The sequence below is a fragment of the Arabidopsis lyrata genome (genome assembly GCF_000004255.2).
Source record: "Arabidopsis lyrata subsp. lyrata unplaced genomic scaffold ARALYscaffold_4, whole genome shotgun sequence".
Lineage (NCBI taxonomy): Eukaryota > Viridiplantae > Streptophyta > Magnoliopsida > Brassicales > Brassicaceae > Arabidopsis > Arabidopsis lyrata.
Window position 1 is genome coordinate 14,927,080 of NW_003302552.1, and position 21,807 is coordinate 14,948,886.

At 37.1% G+C, this 21,807-nt stretch overlaps 3 protein-coding genes across 3 annotated transcripts; 1 reads left to right on the forward strand and 2 right to left on the reverse strand.

Moving 5' to 3' along the window:
- Positions 1–5: 5 nt before the first annotated feature.
- On the reverse strand, positions 6–3,740 carry LOC9315404 (putative cysteine-rich repeat secretory protein 10). The gene is given in 3 exon segments (XM_021029379.1): positions 6–447; positions 449–496; positions 640–3,740. Coding segments are annotated over 3 exon segments (780 nt in total). The 5' UTR covers positions 970–3,740; the 3' UTR covers positions 6–45.
- An 80-nt stretch (positions 3,741–3,820) lies between these two features.
- Positions 3,821–11,602, reverse strand: LOC9317253 (histone-lysine N-methyltransferase ATX1). Its single transcript, XM_002881140.2, has 24 exons — positions 10,730–11,602; positions 10,490–10,541; positions 10,322–10,396; positions 10,004–10,223; positions 9,727–9,853; positions 9,516–9,620; positions 9,168–9,364; positions 8,958–9,050; positions 8,746–8,843; positions 8,487–8,648; positions 7,568–7,711; positions 7,430–7,477; positions 7,188–7,305; positions 7,048–7,113; positions 6,883–6,944; positions 6,727–6,783; positions 6,025–6,093; positions 5,700–5,898; positions 5,140–5,385; positions 4,945–5,006; positions 4,790–4,867; positions 4,441–4,536; positions 4,240–4,343; positions 3,821–4,157 (listed from the first exon to the last, which is right to left on the reverse strand). The coding sequence occupies exons 1-24, from the start codon at positions 11,311–11,313 to the stop codon at positions 4,019–4,021; spliced, it is 3,201 nt and encodes a 1,066-aa protein (XP_002881186.1). The 5' UTR covers positions 11,314–11,602; the 3' UTR covers positions 3,821–4,018.
- Positions 11,603–13,701: 2,099 nt separating this feature from the next.
- LOC9317254 (importin beta-like SAD2) lies at positions 13,702–21,514 on the forward strand. The gene is made up of 22 exons (XM_021027181.1): positions 13,702–14,092; positions 14,406–14,541; positions 14,629–14,716; positions 15,075–15,224; positions 15,646–15,808; positions 15,950–16,134; positions 16,217–16,390; positions 17,065–17,210; positions 17,287–17,410; positions 17,492–17,672; positions 17,908–18,067; positions 18,198–18,239; positions 18,330–18,448; positions 18,535–18,733; positions 19,035–19,166; positions 19,316–19,419; positions 19,741–19,920; positions 20,101–20,240; positions 20,360–20,499; positions 20,581–20,744; positions 20,846–20,972; positions 21,101–21,514. Exons 1-22 carry the CDS (start codon positions 14,000–14,002, stop codon positions 21,286–21,288), a joined length of 3,135 nt encoding a protein of 1,044 aa, XP_020882840.1. The 5' UTR covers positions 13,702–13,999; the 3' UTR covers positions 21,289–21,514.
- Positions 21,515–21,807: the final 293 nt, after the last annotated feature.

A 21,807-nucleotide genomic window follows, 5' to 3' on the forward strand; every position in this document is an offset into this window, starting at 1 on the left:
CGAACATCAAAAACTAAATATTTGGAGCTCTCATGAAATGGTCTTTTATGCTTTTACAAAAGGGTAAAGCTCATATCTAAAAGTACAACTCGGATTCAAAACTCTTCCTCCTTGTTTACCGTTGCAACACCTGGGAAGCTTCGCAATAATCGAATCCAAACACACACTGCAATTTTTAACCGATAAGTCTTGTGTACACTGCATCATTCCGTACAATTTCATCGTCCCGAGACTTTCTTCCCCCGTCGCATACATGTAGTCTTTTGTGTAAGGCTCTTGTTCTTTACGAGTTGTTTTCTCCTTCAGCTTATATAGGAGAGCCCTTGTGTTCTTATTGAACAACTTTGTATTGCCGTTCACATCTTTGGCATTGTGCAAATACAAATAGTGCTTGTAATCGACCTTCTGAAAGGTATATATCTCGGAAATGTAGAGAAAACAGTTGTCGATCGTACCATATTATTCTCCCTTTGTTGTTCGGACATCTCCTAAGAATCTGTCACATATTTACAATATATATAATTATGTTCGGACATATTTCCTAAGAAATGATAAGATATAACTAAAACTGGCGTATGCATGCCATTTCTATTTGTAAGTATATGTGACGGCTAATCAATAATATTGAAATGACGTTACCACAGAGAAGGCGGTATAGAGGCAAGAGCGGCACTTGGATTCGGAGGCATCGCCCCGACATAGGACCTTGATGTAGTAGGTCTTGGAACCCGCACCACCTACACCGTGGACGAAACCGTAGTCTAGAATGTTAGACATAATGTCGAGATGATCTTTGAGTTCGCTCTCGTATGAACTCTTCTGCTTGTATGTTCCTTCACTGTTGATGCATATGTGTTGCAGATACGAATTGGTCTGGTTTAGGGACAGAACATTGTGGATAAAAGAGAGTTGCATGGCCACCACGGCCAAGATAGAGATCGATACAGAGGAAGAAGACATTTCGAACATGTTAGATATTTTGATATTTGCTCATTTCAGTTTGTAGAAAAAAATGTCTCTCTAGCTAGTCTTTTAAGTGACAAGAGAGAGGAGTTTTTGGGTTTGAGACTTGGTATTTACGGCGAGGGAAAAGGAGGACCGATGAAAAAGTCAAAAGTTGAAAAGGTTTGAAACTATTAAAATCTGAATTTACTCTACATTAAAATTTCAATTTGTTCCACCATATATAGCTATAAGCCTCCATGCAAATCAATATACATCTCAAATAACGTACCAACCAAATGTATAGGGGAGCTTATTGTGATATAGTCGTTTAACAGAGAAGCAAAAAAGAGGACATGTAGTTATGTTTGAAGTTCATGGCTTTTGACTGAAAGGAGAATCACAGAGGAGAGAGTTCGATTTCTTGAGTGGAAGGCCGATAAGCTACAAAGGTGCTATCAGTTGAAAAGGAGCCTGGATTAAAACATGTTGCTCCCCCAAATTTGCATACCTTTTTGTCACTCTTGTCACCTAATACTATATGTATTCCAAACAATATCAACAAGTCAACAACAATCCTTTCTTGTTTTAAGGCGGGTTTCGCGTTTCCAAACTTGGTGGAATTGGATCTATAATAAGAAGATTTAAGAATGTACCGTGTAAGGAGTTGGATATAGTCGTAGACAGTGATCATAGTTCCAAATTATTGGTTGAAACAAGAGAGGTAGAGGACATAGATGGCTCTGATGAATTAATTTGGAGACAAGCTGAACCAACATGTACATTTCACAAGTTTCAGATTATTCGGAAAACTGTAAAATCAATAGTTGGGAAATTATTGAGAGGAGAGATGTGTTTACGTGTTCAAAGGGGTCATTAGTTTCTTCTGAGGAAGGTTTTAACAAGCGTGAACGGATCATCCGGTACCACAAGGTCTTGTCGGAAGAACACAATCTCCTGATTGTAGACTAGAACTCTCCATATGACTAAAAACCATAATGATGAACAATAGAGAGTACTTCACAAGCAGAATAGATAACTCACCTGCAAGGATTGCTTGAAAATATCGCATTGGGAATAACTTCTCGAAGCTCTTCGGTTGAATACTCTGGTAAACCGCATCTTGGCAAGACTGTCAAGGGACGTGTCGGATATAATGAGGCATGTTTCCTCATGGCGACCCTGGCTTTATTTATATGGTGATGGAGATTGTACCTGCGTCATCAGGACCTGGAATGAATAAAAACCGACTGTTTGCTTTTTAGCCTAGGACGGTTTCCAATCATTCTCCCAAGTTTACCAAATTGCTTCCTGAAAATGAAATGGATGCATGTCCTCAAGAATACATATAAGAATAGATTCTCGATCACATTTGAGGAGATTATAACTACAATGATCTCTTAAACCTTAGACTTGTATAAGAACCAAACAATAAGTTGCATGGGCGAGAACAGAAGTTTCCCATGAAAACACACAAAGTGGGCACTATCTCCACACTTTCAAAACCATCAAGAACCGTAATGCTCTTTAAGCCCAAAAGGAGGCATTATAACAAAGATTGAAGCTAAAGATACAGTAGTTAGTACTCCAGCTCACCTCTTCACCTTCCAGCCATATGACAAATGTGTCGTTCACCGCTTTTCTTTCCAGGTCTGCAAGTCTAATCTGTGATCAGAGGCAAAAAGTACATTTATTTATTTTCTGCTGTGACTTATTTATGTAAAAGGCATCAGACTGGAAATTTACAACTTTCTCAATCCAGAAAAACAAACGACGACTCAGGGATTACCATCTCATCTTTAGTTGGCCTGCCACTTCCAAAGAAGTAGTTTTCAGAATGTATACTTAGTGTTTTATCCCTGTCTTCTAAATGAGGAAATCCGCATGCAATCACCTTTACCAAATATGAGGGAAAAAAAAAGACTTTAGAAGAGGACGAGTTAGTCAAAATATGTTCACTAATTGAATTCTGATATTTGTGACAGGCCATCATCATTCCACTGATGGGAACATACATTTGTATATTCCATTATATTGAATCTATTCAAGAGTGTTTTGGGAGACTTGTGTACGTATTTTTAGTAACAGAGGAGACCATACACACGACTTAGTTCTATATTCCCACCTAACTCTAACATCTTAATAAATCAAGATGAACAACAATCGATTAAAAATCGTAGTTCCTATGAATGCACACTGAAGGATATTCTAGTTTACCTGAAAGATACCATTGTGCATTTCACCTTGTGCCAAAATGATAGTATTCTCTGAGAAAATTCCTGTGGTCATCTTGTACTGATTGTCATAGAAAAGTAGTCATAATGCAATTTTTTGGCTGTCCCTATATAACTCCAGATTGTCAATGGTACTAGTACCAAATAAGCATATTGCTTTGGACAAATCAATCTTTACACAAGCTGAAAGGTATTCAAGGTAGAAATGTCCATCTTCCAACTGTGATATCAAGCCCATCACCCATCTCTTACTCTTTCTTTTCTAGGTATCTTTTGAAAATCCCCAAGTCGGCGGGAAACGAATATCGGAAGAAATCTTTTGAATTTTCTAATATTTTATTTACACTATTGCCCCTCCAGCGACAGTGAAACTAAATCAGGTTGGCTTTTTGATTTCCGGTTAAACGATTTAATCACACAAAAACACTAGTAACAACCAACAATAGTAATGTTAAGGGTTATATATAAAAGCCGGCAAGCTTGTTAAATTGGACAAACCAAACCACAGTTGGCACTGCAGATGTCTTTGGGAGACTGCGGTTCCAAATCTGAAGCAGTTGGAACCTTAAGACGAAGATTATGTTATTTTTATATCCGAGTTGGTCACTGGTGAAATATCTCTTTTTGGGAAAGGACTCAAGTTTAAGTACAAGCCTGGAATTATAATGGCTTTACAAAAAGAGTCACTATGATCAGTGTAGTTCAACTACTCACTAATTAGTCTCTCTGTACAAAAAAAATCGAGTGTTGCAAAGCTAAACAATAACATATGCTCTCAGTGTAAAGAGCTACAACATTATAAAGGGATGATTGTTACTACCTCTATAGTTTTAGTCAGCCTATTATTCGGTCCAGTCTATTAGTTCACAACGAGGAACACATATTTTCGACTGTTGTGCTTCTGCTTCTGTATCATTCACAACACCTCGACACCCTTGGAACCCACATGAACATGAAAGGCGCTCACCGATTGAAAAGAACCTGTAAATTACAAGATCAGTGGCAGTAGAAGCATATGATTTATAAAATATCTCAAATGATTTAAAGGGCAAAAAAATGAAACCTATAGTCATAGGTCAGCTCTTCCCATATAGGGATATCCCTCTTTGCGAAAATGATAATGTGCTCCTCTCCATTAACAGTGATGACTCTTGAATAGCAATTGGGCTGCATAAGTGGAAGGCAATAAATGCTTACTCCTTTTTTTGCAGATGCTAACCAAATTGAATACAACCAACTAAGTTTAACGGATCATAGTCATTACCACACAGGAATGATTAATAAGGTGGGCAATGCTTCCTGCCCTTGTAGCATCTATGACTCGTTTATCATCAATTCTAAACATGTAAGTCCCTGCACCCTGTCACATAAGAAAATTTTCCTTTTCTCAGATATTGATTAATTCATCGGCATCCAAGATTTATACTATTAAGGGAATGTTATGAAAGAATATTGCTCGAAGAAGAAGAAAACAAAAGGTAAGGAAAATACATAAAAATTACTGTTTTAGATTATGAAGGTACAGGTTAATCCGACTGATTGTTCCATTACTGGTTATTGAATTTTACGTCTAGAACCAAAATGTAGAAGTTAGTAAAGTAAAAAATACGTACCACCATTGAATTGTAGATAAGACGTTCTCTTTTGTCAGCTATAGACGGTCTAACAAGTTCTCCGGTGTATTCAATCATCTGCACAGGAATCATAAAATGTTTCATGAGCGACACTTTCCAAAGATGAAGAAATGTCCAGTTCCAGGTATGCTCACCATATCTCCGGCCTTGTGCGGAAGTTTTGCGAATATGCCAAAACCATGAATTCCTGATTTCCCTGAAAACAGAAAAAAAGAACGAACTTCTAGAAGATCTTTCTGAAAGAAGCTTAGGATTGTGACTAGATCATTCTGAAAGGAATCCTACAAACTATTTTATCTTACAGAAATTAAAGAAGTAAGAATGCTTACCAAATGCCAGTCTCTTCCTGTATGTTTCCTTCATGTATCTATATTTCTCAGCCATAGAAAGAATGTTGCTTGGAGTATTCATCTGTGACACCTTGGATCCGTGAATGCATTCATAAGTTGAAAACTCAATTTTAGAATAACCACCAATAACATATGGCTGATTCTCAACAAATAACCGTTTTGAAGAAGCAGCAGCAAGAGCTTCAGGTTCCTTCCGCCCTCTTCTGCCAAAGCAATTATAAGGCTCTGCAACAATAGAGGAAATTATGTCGAAATTATCATCTATACTGACCCATAGTATGCAAAAACGAATAAAAGTAGAAAAGAATGAAAACAAAAAATGCATAAGACTAGAACTTTGTATCAAATATAAAAAATGTTTGAATAGAAAATTAGAAACTACTATCTTAAGAGGATATGTAAGAACATGAAAGAGAACAAAACACACATGGCCATATGCGAGGTAAAAGAATAATGATGAAATAATCCTATCCCAAAAGTGTGGTGTAAATCTAAATTTTAAGCCTAGCATCCACAGATCAACGCAGTAGCTACATTACCAGTCCGAGCAGAGCCAGATGGATTAGGTGGTGGGAGATACTCGGAAGTTTTCTGAGTAACGGATTTGATCCTGTTTTCTGATCCTAGGCAGGCAGTCGATGTTTGTCGATGCCTCTTGCAGAATGAAAGCATGCGGATACACTGATCTGCTTCTTCATCCTCCACTGACTGAAGAAAAAGTCTATCCTCATTCTCAAGCTACATGGACAGTCAGGAAAGCCATAATCAGTTAGAAACATCTCTTCTGTGGATTTGCTGTGTTTGAGTACATTTGTGTAAGTGCGAAAGCAAAATTTCTGATTCCCTGTAAGATATGGAAACTACCTCAACACAGAGACCAGCAGCTCGCGCGCAGAGAGGATGATATGCCACACGACAAGAATTGTTCGAACACTGAAAAGAGAGTCATTTAAAAAAAAAAAAATTATATATATATAAAAAAAAATTATATATATATATATATATATATATATATATATATATATCAACTCTTGATGGCCTTTGACTGTCAAAATGGCATGCACAGATGCACAGCCGTTTAAATAATATATGTAGCGACATTCCATTATTCAGAACAGGCACGAGATAATTGACACAGATAACTGTAACTTCAGCAGATATTACAGGGCACAATTTCAAAAATCTAGATCAATAAGGAAACTGCATGGGACTTAAATCTCAAACAGTTGACAGAAAAAAAAAAAACAATATTTAAGTTCTAATATATCCGCTGAAAGACTCATAGATTCCACATTACTGTCAAGTGGACTTTGAATATGCATATCATTTCTCGAAAAAATCCAATAAGTTGATATTTCTGTAAAAGTCCCCAACTTCGGAAGCAATAGAAAGTCCAAAAGGGTTTACAGGAATGATCAGAAAATTATGCTACATTTTTCTACTGAAAAAGCCAGTAATATTGGCAGCATTTTCATCAGGCAATTTCAACTAGATTACTGTTCTATTTGAATAGAACACAATGCATAAGAATGATTCAGTTTCTCTTAGCAAAGAACGAAATCTTACTTGGATACAAGCTCCATAAGATACCCCGCAGATGGTGCACATTAATTTCCAGCGATCCTAGTTTTAAGAGTAAGGAAAAAGAGGAAGAGGGATAAGAGTTTTGAAAAGGCCACAGTACCAAGGTAAAGGAAACCGAAAAAGAAAATGAATACGTACCTTACTGACTTTATTCACCCCATCAATCGGTTCCATTTTCTTGACATCAGATAAACATGTTTCTGGATGAAATAACAAGTGTTAATTTGTAAACAGGAAAATAATACGGCCTCCTATTCTTCAGTAGAAAGACTTATACAGAACAACAAATCATTAAGATTGAACCTGGGATCCATATAGCACAAGCAAGATGAGCCCAGCGCCCATCAGTTGTCTGCTTCATAGCACCACCTAAAAGAAGTTTCAATTATTCACTAATGAAACCACATAAAGACTCCATACACCAAATGGTACGGTCAAATTACCTACTAAAGGACAAAGACAACACCGTGGAGGTATATCAGGAGCGCCAGGACGACATAAGTTGCATAACCACAAAGCACCATCACAGGGTTCTAGCTCTCCATAGCATTTAGCATGGACCTAAAAAAGTGGACCAGAAATTTCAAATTAAGTCATACCCAAGAGAAAGAAAGAACATAAGGTACTATAGAGTATACATCTAAGAGATATACGATATCTAAAAAAGCTCGAGCATGAGCAATACCATCATTCTACATTTATCACACTGCAGGAACAAATTGTTCTCATACTCCTGCAGGAAAAAAATATATAAATCAGAACTAACTTATTAAAGAGCAAAAGTTTGACATCTCATGAGAAACAAAAAAAATGTACCCTTTACCTCATCCATGTAACAGACATTGCACTTATCGAGATCTTTCCAGTCAACACGGACAGGTCGATAACCAGTAGCCTGACTTTGATGCCTTCCCAAACTATATTTGCACATGGAAACATCGGACGATGGTCTGGATTTTGATAAATCCTGCTAGGTAGATTGGTTTATAAGGGTGAAACATGTATTAAGTGTAGTCACTAGAAGCTAAACAATAATGTAATGGTATAAAACAGGGAACATGCACCAAGCAGTATAAAGAGAATTAATCATAACAGTTTGCAAAATCTAGCAACCATCTTGATAGGTATCTTCCTCATGAAAAAAAAAAAAAAAAGTGATATGTTCTACAAAACGTGGTTTGCTATAAGACTGCAGAAAAAGAAAAACTCTTTAGTTTCACTAAGAGCACAAGTTTTCTTACAATCAGTCCACATATTTTATCCTTAAAAACTCTGTAAATACTTGTGAAGCTGGCTTCAATTAAGAGCTTTTAACGTAATTCTTACAGTTTAACCACAGAAGAGAAAGCAACCGTGACAATTAAAGAAAAGAAGTCTTACTCACTAGACAGAAATGATTATTTCGTAGGTGAAGTAAGTGCTGACTCATTGATGAATATGTGATTCTAATATGCTTTTGGACCAAAAATAGCGACTTAGATTACCCACAAACCAATTAGCAAAGAGCTGCATAGAAATATTTAGTGCACATCTTGAAGATCTTAGAAGAAAACTTGGTTTTGTGCATTAAATCCACTTATACGTTTTAGAGACAAAACAGAAGTCAGCACCACAAAATTTTCAGTGTCCAGACAATTATATGATTCTTATGACTTATGAGACTGAAATGCATGTGCAAGCAGATTATCATGAAAACACATGCACACCACTACAAACAAGTTTTACATGCAACGACAAGATACCTGTACAAGTTTAATGACTTCCGGGTTGGAAAGACCAAACATATCTGTACCAGATCCATTTAGTTCCTCCCCCAAAACATTAGGATCATCAGTAGAATTCTGGACCTTTCTTATCCTGTTATATATCTTATTCCAGCAGGCCGATGGAGTAAACCCTTTGAACTGCCAAAAAATTAATTACCGATGTTAGCCAGAGATACACTCTTGACCTGGCAACTTCAATAAAACAGATACATTAAATTAGATATGTTTAAATCACCTGCTCTCCACTATCTGCAGTCACTCTAAACAGAGGGCGAGTCTTTGACTCGGCATCTCTGAGCACTTCCATCTTGTACAAAGCAGACACACTATGATCTGCTTAAAACCAAAAGTAACAACCCACATCACATTGATGAACTAATCTCAATCAACCAAATATGGAAAATTACTGATTTATAAGGACAAGCCAAAAACTGATTAACAAATAACCTTTTAGTGATGTGAACTTTCTCATAGCCGTATACCCTTCAGGCCAAATATGATTCTCATCCTTGAAAAACTGAGAGTCTGTCACAACCTTTCCTGTAAGACAAGTCATACGCCCATGCATGATCAATGGAGTTCATATCTATAGCCAACTGAAATAATCAACCATTGAATGAAGGATTATACACCATACTTGTAAGTTTAAAGCCTTACCAAGATTTATTATTTGCAGATCCCCTATTGTATGAAGGAAGTCTACATGTTCTGTTGGTCTCAACCACACTTCTCCATCATTAAAAAGATCACCACCCAAGTTTCCCTCTTCTGTACTATTAGCGATTTCAGAATCAACATCAGCTCCTTTTTGAAGTTGACTCATCCTTTCTGGAAGCCTATGTTCCTTCAGATACCTGGGTGAGGCAAAATAACAGAAATTTCAGGACAGCCAACATGTCCAGGTTTCAAGAAACATCAGGAAGACATGATTGGTCTAATTGTTAACGCAACATGTACTGGAAAATCAAGAAAGCAGAATGCCAAAGAAAAGCGAGAGTGACTTGCATTTTTGCTTCCTGCATGCCCTCTTCAAACCGCGGTTGTTTGCACTTCAAGTGAGATGGCGAGAGAAGCCCTTTAATAAATGAGATTGCTTGCTTTTCTTTTATCCTATAAAACCAAAGGATGTTAACTTCAGCTTGATAATGTGTAACATTCATCTCAACAACTCAGTAGCAAAACTAGATATGTAAATATTTAGATAACGCTGACTAACCTAGCAAAATCATGAGTGCCAAAAAACTGGACCAAGAGTGATCCTCCTCCAGATACCTTGTTGTTTAGACCTTTCCGCTCTCCGATAACAGATTCATCTACAATAACTGCTGGCCACATGGCATGACCTGTCCAAATAGGAAAGCAAATGCAGTTCTATGGAAGTCAATAGGTAGTTTTCTTTTTGTGTATGCTTCCAACAGCATCAACTTGCTGATAGCATAAGGAGGATTTTTAAAAAAATTATGCATAAAAGCGGAAATCAGTTTAGTACAAACCAGCTAGTTTTGCCCATACAATGTCACCAGTCTCAAAATCTTGACATCCCTCCAGAGTAGCTGCCAATACAACCATCTCATCGTAATCACGGCCACCAACAGTTACATCACTAGTACACAACTTCAGATGTAACAGCTCCATCTCTTCACGAGACACCAAAAATTTGATCATTTCACGATCAAGAATTATATCCTCATCATATCCATCCCGATATTTAGCCTAAGGAAGAATTCAACCACGGTTAGAGGAATAAGCTTTTAAATATTTCATAGCTCACGAAATGACCCAACTCAGAACTCAAGTAGAGAACTACTTACAGTATGACGCTTTCTCTCGGCACTATATCCAACGATAGAACCTTCATACCAAAGAGCGTCCAGTGGCCAAAAAACCTAGGGGTTAAACGACAATCAATTGTTAAGATGACCCTTCACAAAAAAAGTGGAATGCAATAGCTTAATGTGGACTCTAGTTAAAACACTTACCTTGCATTGCAGCCCTATGAAACTTGTAGGATCTGCACCATCATAACTCAACCTGCCACATCAAAACTCCATCATACAAGACCCAGAAAAAAGGAGTCGCCCCACTAACAATAAAAGGTCAACACATTCAAAGTATGAACTAAGAAAATCATCAGTGCAAAACAACAGCTCGGAAAAGACCACACAAGTTACAAAGTCCATGAATTTCAACAGTTAAAGAGGTGATAGATAGACCCTAACCTGACCCATTTCTTAGCTGAACGAGAAGCCAAAGACACCTTGTCCTGATTCTTGCTAGAAGACCCCTTCCTTCGGGACGACCCATTTTGCTTATTTCCACTGAACGCATTGTTATCCTTACACCTTCTTAAACCAATAGAATCCATACCCGATTTCACCAACACGCAATTACCAATCTTCCTTTTCTTATTCTCCTCAAAACAATCAATTTCATCAAGCTCCACGCTTTCAGTCTTCACAGCCACCGCCTGATCTAACAAAACCTCCCGCTGCTGCCTCTTACGGCGACGATAGTAGACGCGAACAATCTCAGGACGCTGAATCCGCAACTTGTAATCATCCGAACGACAACAATCGGGACTAGCACTCACATCACTACCTTCAACCTCAAATTGCTCAATCATCGGAAGCTTCTGGGCCTTAACCTTCTTAGACATCAGACTGTGTGAACCAACGGCATTAACACAGCACAATGCCGACGAGGAAACAGAGTACATACTCTCAATAGAATCGTAGCGAATTGGAGCATCCACGAGGTCGTGAACATCAATTTCGATCTGGGTATCATTCGAAACACAAGCCATGGAGATTATTCGGAAGGAGAAAGCAAAGGGCTTCGTAAAGGAGACACCTTTGCTCACACTCTCTCTCCTTCCTTCACTAAACCCCCAAAAAAATTGCTAGGGTATTTCGTGGATGAGAGAAATTAGGGTTTAGAATGGTGAATCGGAGAGAAAGGGGATACAAAAAAAAAATGAAAAACAGATCCTTTGGAGGGAGAAGCTAAAGCCTTTTTACGTTTCCCGCCGGGTTTATTAAGATGATGACAAGTCTTTCAGATCTGATGCTCTGTCTCCTTTTATATCCCCGCATACATACATACATTCATAGTGTATGTATATATATAGAAAATAATATCTGATTTTTTTTTTTTAAGTCAAAAGAAAATAATATCTGATTATTAAAAATATATTGTAAAAAAAAAACCACTTGTAGCAATAATAATATTTGTTTCAGATAATTGTTGTTTACCAGTTTTTGAGTAATCTTTCATTACATGGAAATTTTATTTTATTTCAGTCATACATACATTTTTTTGGGTTTTAGTCTGTTGTATAGAGTTGCATAAGACACATTTTTCTGGTTAATCTAAATTAAATTCCATTGCAAAAAAAAAAGGCAAGAGAGACTATAATTTGAATGAAGGTATAAATTAACGGAGTTGCACAAAAAAACTATTTTTCAGTTGGGATTCTGCCTATATTACTACCTATTTTCTCAAAGGAGAAACTTGTTTTATCAGAAAATTCCAATGATTTGCTCCCTTGGTACTACTAAATTGGTTTTGGATTGTCCATAACTTTTATAGACAAATATATTTTAGCCTAAAAAGCCTAGTTTATTGATAAATAATATATTAAGGATCTTTGTGATGGATACAAGTTTATTTTTGAATCAGACGCGAGTGGAAGTCTAATCCAGTTTTTGAGGTGAGAAAAGTTGAAATAAATACATGGGTGATGTTAAACGCATGTTTGAGTTTCTAGAGAAACATTCAAGTATCTTCCCTTGTCTTCATTTTGGACTGAATGGCTATTCATAGGCAGGGCCGGCCCGCAGGACAGGCCACCCAAGCGATGGCTTGGAGCATCACAATTTTTTTTTTTTCTAAAGTTTTTTTTTTTTTTTTTGGTAAAAAGACCCATAAAATAAAAATATTTTGTAGAAACTAAAGTCTTTTTCGAAAAAAATAAATAAAATAGCCCCAAACAATTAAATTTGAATGTAATAATATTCAAAATATCATTATTTTTGTATAATTTACTAAAAATAGGTCAAAAAAAAAATTTTAGCCCTAAAACTTATAAATATATTGGACCTCATTTTATTTTTCGTGTAGGGCCTCACAAATGTTTGGACCAGCACTGTTCATAGGAATTACTTGATTTGGGTTCATAACCAAATATATGTGTGATAGGACATAGGAGTAATCTCACGTAACTGTAACTATAGAACAATAGGCGATCGACTGTAGTAAGGTTTTGCTAGATGGAAAATGCCGTTGATAATTCTAGTGCGTCCCAATAACTTCTGCAGTGTGTCATATATGTTGAATAAGGGCGTAACCATCATGGTTGAATTGTAGTTGCATTTCTTATGCATTAGGACACAATGCTCACTAATGCTCTAAATTGATTCACAAAGGGATGTTTAACAAACTAAAGACAAATATTAAGAAAAATAAGGGTAAAATACTTGCTTGCATGAGCTTTAAGATAGGCGATGGCGTGTACCTCCAAAGTTATTCCCATCAATTAGGCATTAGAATATGTCGTTTCCTAGATACTTGGGGCAGATTGGCGGCTTCTCGGATAGAACTTTGATACTTGGAGCAGATTGGCAGTTTATCATAGACTTCTATGATAAACTTTATTGTCAAAGTATGCACATATCACATTCGTTGGTTGGCTTTTTCTGGATACCCAAAATTTTACACAAAACACATTATGATTGTAGAATAACATGTCGAAGTGAAAAAACAAAAGAATATTATATATGGACTATGGTCGTCACACAATTCTTTGATGTCATCTAACATTGGGATTCATCATTGCTTACATGATTACGCCAATACATACTTGGACAAATATTACGGAATGAACAATTTTAAAATTTCTTCAAAATACCAACCATACTTTCAATCAATGATTTTCTTATTTGGACACACATATATAGGACAAGAACAAATAAAAATATACATACTTGATTAAAAGGAAAAAAAAAACTTTCTAATGTCTTTGTTAGTTTTTAACTAATATTCATCAAAAAAAAAGAAGGGAAAAATCACATTTTCAGACACATAATGTGTCCAAAAATATAATTTTCCTCAAATTCATCTAAAACTTTTGTAAGAGAAGAGCCGGTTCGGCTTAAACCGGCTAAAGAAGACCCGGGTCAATCAAAATAAAAATGAAAATTGGGTGGTTAGTTAAACAACCCTAGGGATTTAAATACTCTATATCGTCCAGCTCTATTTGTCCCTCTCCTCCACTCTCGCCAACTATCATCAAATCTTCTTCTCCTCCTTCTTCTCCGCCATTCTTGTCGCTCGCTCTAAAACCCTATCATGTTCTTCTGAGAAATCTCCTCTACTCAATTCAGCTCCTTCTTGAAGTCTTGGTCGGGAATTTCAAATCGAATCCACCACTGCCTCTGATCGTCATCAAGCTTTACTCTGTCTAGTGTCCCGATTTTCAAACTCCACGGAGGATGGATCTGCCTAGCCTCGCTTTGATCCTCCGAACCGCCGCGCTCAGCTCTATTCCCGATGAGCGTAAAGCTTCTGAGCAGCAACTCAATCAGGTTTCTCAGTTTTCACTTCAATTTCTCTTTCGATGTATTTACACGGTTGCTGAGTCGCGAGTTTTGACTGGTCTCAAATGTAGGAGATTCTTCTGTTAGTATTATCTTGAAGTTTGAGCTGAGTTCATGTATAAATATTCCTTATAAGCTCACTTTTTGGTTTTACTGAAGATAGTTCAAAGATTCCCATTCTTTTTGAACAAATCGTTAATCCCCTATAGTCAGATTTGTTGGGGTTTACTATTTCTAATGAATCAATTAAAGTTCTGCAGTTTCTGATGCCTTCGTTTCTCGTTATTCTTTTGTCTTGCAGTTGCAGCACATGCCTCAGCATTTGGTGAGGTTATTGCAGATAGCCGTGGATGCAAATTGTGACATGGCAGTGCGTCAAATTGCTAGTATTCAGTTCAAACATTTAATTGCTAAGAACTGGTCACCTGAGGATCCTGGTAATAGTAATAATTTGTACTGTAATTATCTTGTCCCGGCTTGACTTTTGGAAGATCTTAGATTAATTTGCATATTTGATGGTGCAGGAGAGCAGCAGCAGATATTGCAGAGTGACAAAGAATTGGTGAGGGACAATATTCTTGTCTATGTCACCCAAGTTCCAACCTTACTCAGGTAAATTTGCCAGATAGCTTTTGGAATTATAATTCAAGTCATTTGGCTGCCTGAGCTCTGATATTAATCGATTTTATGAAAATATTTGTAACATGTATGGCTAATCATGCCTACAAATTGCTCATCATCTTGTCTGATAGATTGTCTTCAAGCTGCTAATCCTCTTCTTTTATATATGCATCTTTGAATGTGTCTCTGCATTATCCTTAGTTGCTAGATATTAAAAAACCGCAGATAGCGGTTGTTTTTTTTTATCTGAAGTTAGCATTTTCTCTCATTACCTTGGTCCCAAATAGCATCTTCTATAAGCTTCAACAACAACATTAATTTTGTTTCTTTCCCTAATTTTCTTATCCAGATCACAACTTGGAGAGTGTCTCAAGACCATTATTTATGCTGACTACCCAGAACAATGGCCACGTCTTCTGGATTGGGTGAAATACAACTTGCAAAATCAACAAATTTATGGGGCTTTGTTTGTGTTGCGGATACTCTCTAGGAAATATGAGTAAGTTCACCACTTTCCATTCCGTATCCCTATGTCTGTGTGTGTGATTCAAAGGTTTGTTAGTGAAATTATTGATATGCTTTATTGAGATATCTTCATGATTCTCTGTGGTGGCAATAGCGCAATTTCGAGTCTTGCATGTATCACACTGAGTAGTGACTAATAAATTTAGGTGGTAACCGCTCCTGAGTAGAAAAATATTAAGAGAAGAGAAAGAAGTGTTAGGCAGAAGAAATGAGAGTGTTTAAAACATATTATTAGAACACAATGGTTTTCATGGCTCTGTCAATTCATGATGTCCTGTCAAGTTTTTGACGACTTCCAGCTAGAAATGCAAGTTGCTCTTTACATGATGACAATCTCATTGTTTACACATAAGTAGTCCATCCCGCTGATGATGGTTCATGATTTTATTTTGTAGGTTCAAGTCAGACGAGGAGAGGACACCGGTTTCCCGCATTGTGGAGGAGACATTTCCTCAACTTTTGAATATTTTTAATGGGCTTATACAGATACCTAATCCCTCTCTGGAGATAGCAGAACTTATGAAGTTGATATGCAAAATATTTTGGTCATCCATATATGTAAGTTGCTAGAGAGATCATTTACATGCGCCTCTGCGGAATTTCACATTTTATCTTCGTAACATAATATGCATATCCTTAAAACACAATACAAACCAGTTAAACTGTTTTGTGTATTTTTTTACTGTTCTCTGTGGGCAGCTGGAGCTTCCAAGGCAATTATTTGATCTAAATGTCTTTAATGCCTGGATGGTTCTGTTCTTGAGTGTTTCGGAGCGTCCTGTTCCAGTTGAAGGTCAGCCTATGGATCCGGAACTTAGAAAATCTTGGGGCTGGTGGAAGGTCAAGAAGTGGACAGTGCACATATTAAACAGGCTCTATAGTCGGTATGTCTTTGACGTTAATATTTTCTTAACAAGAAAATGCGCTTGTAAGGTTTATAGAATTTTCTTGAACACTCATTAATAGGTTTGGAGATCCAAAACTTCAAAGTCCAGAAAACAAACCTTTTGCCCAAATGTTTCAGAAGAATTATGCAGGCAGAATTTTGGAAGGCCACCTAAATTTCTTGAATACAATTCGTGTTGGAGGCTATCTTCCTGACAGAGTTACCAATCTTCTCCTTCAGTACTTAAGCAACAGGTTTGTGTTACAATCACTTGTAGACATTAGCTTCATGTACACATGCAGTATCCCCACTTGGCTAACTTAAATATCCTCTTTTCTCTGACATTATATAGTTTTTTTTTTGGTCACTTAACTTTCAGTTCTTGAAATTAATTAGAACACTTTTAGAGGTTTATATGTTTTGTAGTTTTACTCTATTGCATTTATCATGTGTTTTTTTTTTTTTTTGGTTCAAAATTGCATTTATCATGTGTTAAGATATATTTTTACCATCTCCACTGCAGCATAAACAACTGCTGTGTAGACATGTAAGTATATGCCCCATTGGTGATATTTATGTGTTTAGTTCCTTAGTTTTTATGTGTCTCCGTAATGATTGAGAACATAATAAGAACCGTAGTCAGGTAGGATTCACTATTTGTGTTTTCCTGCTCTTCTTCAAAAGGTGTATTCTTGATGAGTTTTGAATGTCTTTTAATTTTGGGAGCTTTGATCTCCTACATGATTGATTAACTTACTGCATATACTTTCTGACATTGTTTGAAATTCATGATGTGATTTCTAATGACAAGCTAATATATCTTAAACATGCAAGATAACATTCTCATTCTCTAACAGATTTGACATATGTGGTATTTCTCGTCGAAGGAAAGTTATTTATTCGTGAAACTAATTCATTGTATCTGCAGCATTTCGAAGAATAGCATGTACAAGTTGCTGCTGCCTCGGCTGGATGTTCTGCTTTTTGAGATTGTTTTCCCTCTAATGTGCTTTAATGATAATGATCAGAAGCTTTGGGTGGAAGACCCACATGAATATGTGAGGAAAGGTTACAGTAAGTACTACATAATAATGATCTTAAAAAGTCTTAATTCAATATATTTTTTGTAATGTTATTTGTTGTGCTGTAGATATCATTGAAGACTTGTACAGTCCGCGAACAGCGTCCATGGATTTTGTAAATGAGTTAGTTAGAAAACGTGGGAAAGAGAACCTTCCGAAGTTTGTTCAGTTTATCGTTGGGATCTTCACGAGGTATTACATTTGAGCTCTTTTACTTGGAACTTTTCCAATCAGTTGTGTTTTATTGACAACTTGTTTGTCCGCTGTTTGTAGTTATGATGAAGCTCCTGCAGAGCATAAGCCTTATCGCCAAAAAGATGGTGCGATGCTTGCTGTTGGAGCTCTTTGTGACAAATTGAAGCAAACGGATCCCTATAAATCTGAACTAGAGCGTATGTTGGTGCAACATATTTTTCCTGATTTCAGTAGTCCAGTTGGACATCTTAGAGCAAAGGTATTTTTGGCTTTAAACTGTGTTGTGGATATCTCAGTAATCCATTGTTACCAGCTTACTGGAATGAGGATTATGTTTTGCATTTCCACGAAGTCTGTTGTACTTCAATTTATTCTAGAACTCTTAGCATCATTGCTTAGTTGACTGCTGCAATGCTGTCGATAGTTTAGTATTAGATGTCATATTCTTTGTGATCCCCTTTGATCTGTTTGACGGTTGTATTTTTTGGATGTAGGCCGCTTGGGTAGCTGGGCAATATGCACATATTAATTTCTCCGATCAGAACAACTTTCGTAAAGCATTGCACAATGTTGTTTCGGGACTGCGTGATCCTGACCTCCCTGTTCGTGTTGATTCAGTTTTTGCATTGCGTTCATTTGTTGAGGCGTGCAAGGGTGTGTGATTTTCTCCTACACATTTGTATATGCGTGAATGTGTTTGCACTTGTTTATCTGTGTGTGTTGGCTTCTTGATTGTGTGCTGGGTTTGTGTGGTGGCTAATTAAAATGTTCTGGTCAAATGTAGATTTAAATGAGATACGTCCAATCCTCCCTCAGTTACTTGATGGTAGGTTACCCTTCTTTATGAATACTAGATGGTCAGTATTGTTGGAAGTAAACTAACGCTTCAAACTTATTGTGTTCCTGCTTCCATCAGAATTTTTCAAACTCATGAATGAGGTAGAGAATGAGGACCTTGTTTTTACTTTGGAGACCATCGTAGATAAGTTTGGCGAAGAGATGGCTCCTTTTGCTTTTGGATTATGTCAAAATCTGGTAAGAAAATTGGTTCTTTGAGTCTAGTTTTCTTGAATACTCAAACTTGGCAATAAATATGTATTTCTGCCTTTGCTTTTGTTCAGGCGGCTGCATTTTGGAGATGTCTAAACACGTCAGAAGCCAATGAAGACTCTGATGACATGGGAGCTTTAGCTGCAGTTGGCTGTTTGCGTGCCATAAGTACAATCCTTGAATCTGTTAGCAGTCTCCCGCAGCTGTTCGTTGAGATAGAACCAACTATACTTCCAATAATGCAGAAAATGTTGACCACTGATGGCCAAGGTAAACTGATGTCTAGAAAGACATCTTGAGTTTCTCATATAGTTTTGGGCTATAGTTTGTAGACTCCAAGCATGATTAAGGTTGTTGTGTCCAGAGGATGTACTTTTGGACTGATTTGGTAGCGCCATTTGGGTCCATTACATTAGTTTGATTTTTTTCGGAATTGGATAATCCATTTTTTTTTTCTGTCAGCCTTTTGTTGTGTTGTAGCATCATGATCTTAAGTTTATTAATTTCCTTTTCTAGCTATTTAATAATTGACACTGAAGCTTTTATATTCTCATCCTATTTGCTATGGCAGAGGTATTTGAAGAAGTTTTGGAGATTGCATCATACATGACCTTTTATTCACCTAGCATTTCCTTGGATATATGGAGTCTCTGGCCTTTAATGGTGGAAGCATTGGTTGATTGGGCAATCGATTTCTTTCCAAGTATGGCTTCTCAAACATCTGGTTTCTTTTCTACAGTCTCCCAATTTGCCTAGACTCTGGATTTTATAGCAGACTCCATCACTGTAGCATCTCACGTCATTCATTTTTTTTTCACTTATGTTCACTTACGTTACTCGTTGAAAATTTAGATATTTTGGTTCCAATGGACAACTTTATATCAAGGGGAACGGCTCATTTTCTCACTTGCAAGGAGCCCGACTATCAGCAAAGTCTGTATAACGTTCTTTCAACTGTGAGTATATCTTCTGATAGTGCTAGTTAGATGTCTGTGCTTGTTGATTGTTGTAAGGAACTGTAAGGTTATGGAATTCTTGCAGATATCATGTAACATAGAATCTTCCTTTATCGTTTTAACAAAATTTTCGAGTTCATTTTACATGCCTATTGTGGTAAAAAGATGTTGGCCTCTTGTTTATTGTGAAACCACAAGGAATAATATATATTACATTCAGTATTACATGACATTTTTTGCTGCTGTAACATATATAAAGCATCTCTCAAGTTTTTCCGCACAAGCATAGCTAATATATGTCTCACATTTCCGCTTCTACAGCTTATGACCGACAGAAACATTGAAGACAGTGAAATTGAGTCTGCTCCAAAGCTTATTGAAGTTGTTTTCCAGAATTGCAAAGGGCAGGTGGATCAGTGGGTTGAACCATATCTGCGTCTTACTGTTGACCGGTTACAACGGGCTGAGACTTCGTATGTAAAATCTCTTCTTATACAAGTGGTAAGAACTATGGGAGGATTTGTTGACCTGACACTGATTGATTTCTACTTACCGGTTTAGTCTGTTGTTGTGTGATGATTACAATGATGGGTTGAGATTTCCAAGTTTTTTTAATAGCAACAGCACCAGCATTATATACCATGAAGTTCTCAAAAAAAATATCTTGATTTCTGTTCGCAGGTGGCAAATATGCTTTACTACAATCCAGGTTTGACGCTTGGTGTATTGCATAACACGGGACTTGCTTCCAAAGTCTTTGACCTTTGGTTCCAGATGTTGCAGCAAAAGAGAAAAAGTGGCCTACCAGCAAACTTCAAAAGGTACTGTTGATGCTTTTTGTTATGCCACATCTTGTTCATGTTAGCTTATAAGCGTAATGGTTGGAAATTCTATTGTTCGCTTTGATTAGCTGATATAGGGGTTACTCTCTTGGTACCAGGGAACATGATAAAAAGGTTTGCTGCTTGGGTTTGACTTCATTACTTGCTCTACCGGGGGGTCAATTACCCGATGAAGCGCTGCAGCGTGTTTTCAGGGCAACACTTGATCTTCTAGTTGCATATAAGAATCAGCTAGCTGGTATGTCATGCTCATGATCCATTTTCTCTTGAATTGGCATGGTAATGTTTACATATATCCGCTTTCCAATTTCCCTCGCAGAAGCAGCTAAGGAGGCAGAAGTAGATTATGAGGATGAAATGAATGGACTCCAGAGTGACGATGACGATGATGATGATGATGGGTCTGATGGAGAGATGGGGATGGATGATATAGAGGATGGAGATGAAGCACAAAGTGCTAAACTGCAGAAGTTAGCTGCACAGGTTTGTCAAGTGTTTACATACTTCTGCGAAGCATGGTTTTTTTTTTTTTTTTTTTTTTTGCTGGCTTTGACTGTTTCCCAATTTGTTTATTTGTTTCATAGGCAAAGGCCTTCCACTATGATGATGATGATGACGATGATTCTGATGATGACTTTAGTGATGAGGACGAGTTTCAGTCACCCATCGATGAGGTGGATGCCTTTGTATTCTTTGTCGATGCAATCAGAGGTACCACTATATAAAATCCTCTGATTACCGTTTTTGACCACGTAAAATACAAGAAAATCTATATAAAATACTATATGGAGCTTCATTTTCTCTAGTGCTTAATAATCATGTCCTTGCCTATTATACAGTTATGCAGGCATCAGATGCGCAGAGGTTCCAGAACCTTAACCAGTCACTGGACTTCACTTACCAGGCGATTGCAAACGGAATAGCACAGCATGCGGAGCTGAGAAGAGTGGAGATCGAGAAGGAGAAGCAAAAGAAGTTAGCAGAAGCTGCTTCTACTCCTGTTCCTACTCTTGTTCGTACTCTATGATCAGCTTTGGATCAAAGTCACAGTCTGATACACAGATGGTGTCATTTTTGTGAGAGATTCTCGTTCATGATTATTTGGCATAGTTGCTTGCTTCGAGGTTATACAAATGCAGAAGCAGATTTTGTGAATTTTTAGCAGAAGAGATCATCTCTAGAACCTTGTGAAACCGTGTGGTTAGGGTTGATGAAGATGGAGTCTCTTATTGGTTGAAGAAAGGTGTGTACTATACAATGTGTTGCGTCTCTTCTTTTGGATTGGTTGTATTGGTAAAGAAAGACAGTTTTTTGGGGAGGGTGGGGTGGGGGATTTTGTGTACTCTTTATCCTATTATGTGTTTGGTCTTTTTGGGATGTGTTAGATATTTTTAGGGAAAGCTATATTGAATTTTTGTGATCTCACAGAGAGATCAGCAAAGGTCGCTCATCAGGTTGTACGACCATTCTTTCATAAAGTGATAATTATTATCCATCTGTCATTATTACAAGTTAGTTTCTTTCTTTAACTTACTCTGGTAGGTAA

What these genes read in the sequence shown, in the direction of transcription:
- LOC9317253 (XM_002881140.2), bottom strand. Translation starts at nt 11,313, where the DNA reads ATGGCTTGTGTTTCGAATGATACCCAGATCGAAATTGATGTTCACGAC. An exon ending in TCATAGGGCTGCAATGCAAG is followed by an intron (nt 10,397 to 10,489) that starts GTAAGTGTTTTA and finishes TTTAACCCCTAG; the next exon opens with GTTTTTTGGCCACTGGACGC. An exon ending in CTGCAGATAGTGGAGAGCAG is followed by an intron (nt 8,649 to 8,745) that starts GTGATTTAAACA and finishes ATTTTTTGGCAG; the next exon opens with TTCAAAGGGTTTACTCCATC.
- LOC9317254 (XM_021027181.1), top strand. Translation starts at nt 14,000, where the DNA reads ATGGATCTGCCTAGCCTCGCTTTGATCCTCCGAACCGCCGCGCTCAGC. An exon ending in GGCAATCGATTTCTTTCCAA is followed by an intron (nt 19,167 to 19,315) that starts GTATGGCTTCTC and finishes TTGAAAATTTAG; the next exon opens with ATATTTTGGTTCCAATGGAC. An exon ending in TGTATAACGTTCTTTCAACT is followed by an intron (nt 19,420 to 19,740) that starts GTGAGTATATCT and finishes CCGCTTCTACAG; the next exon opens with CTTATGACCGACAGAAACAT.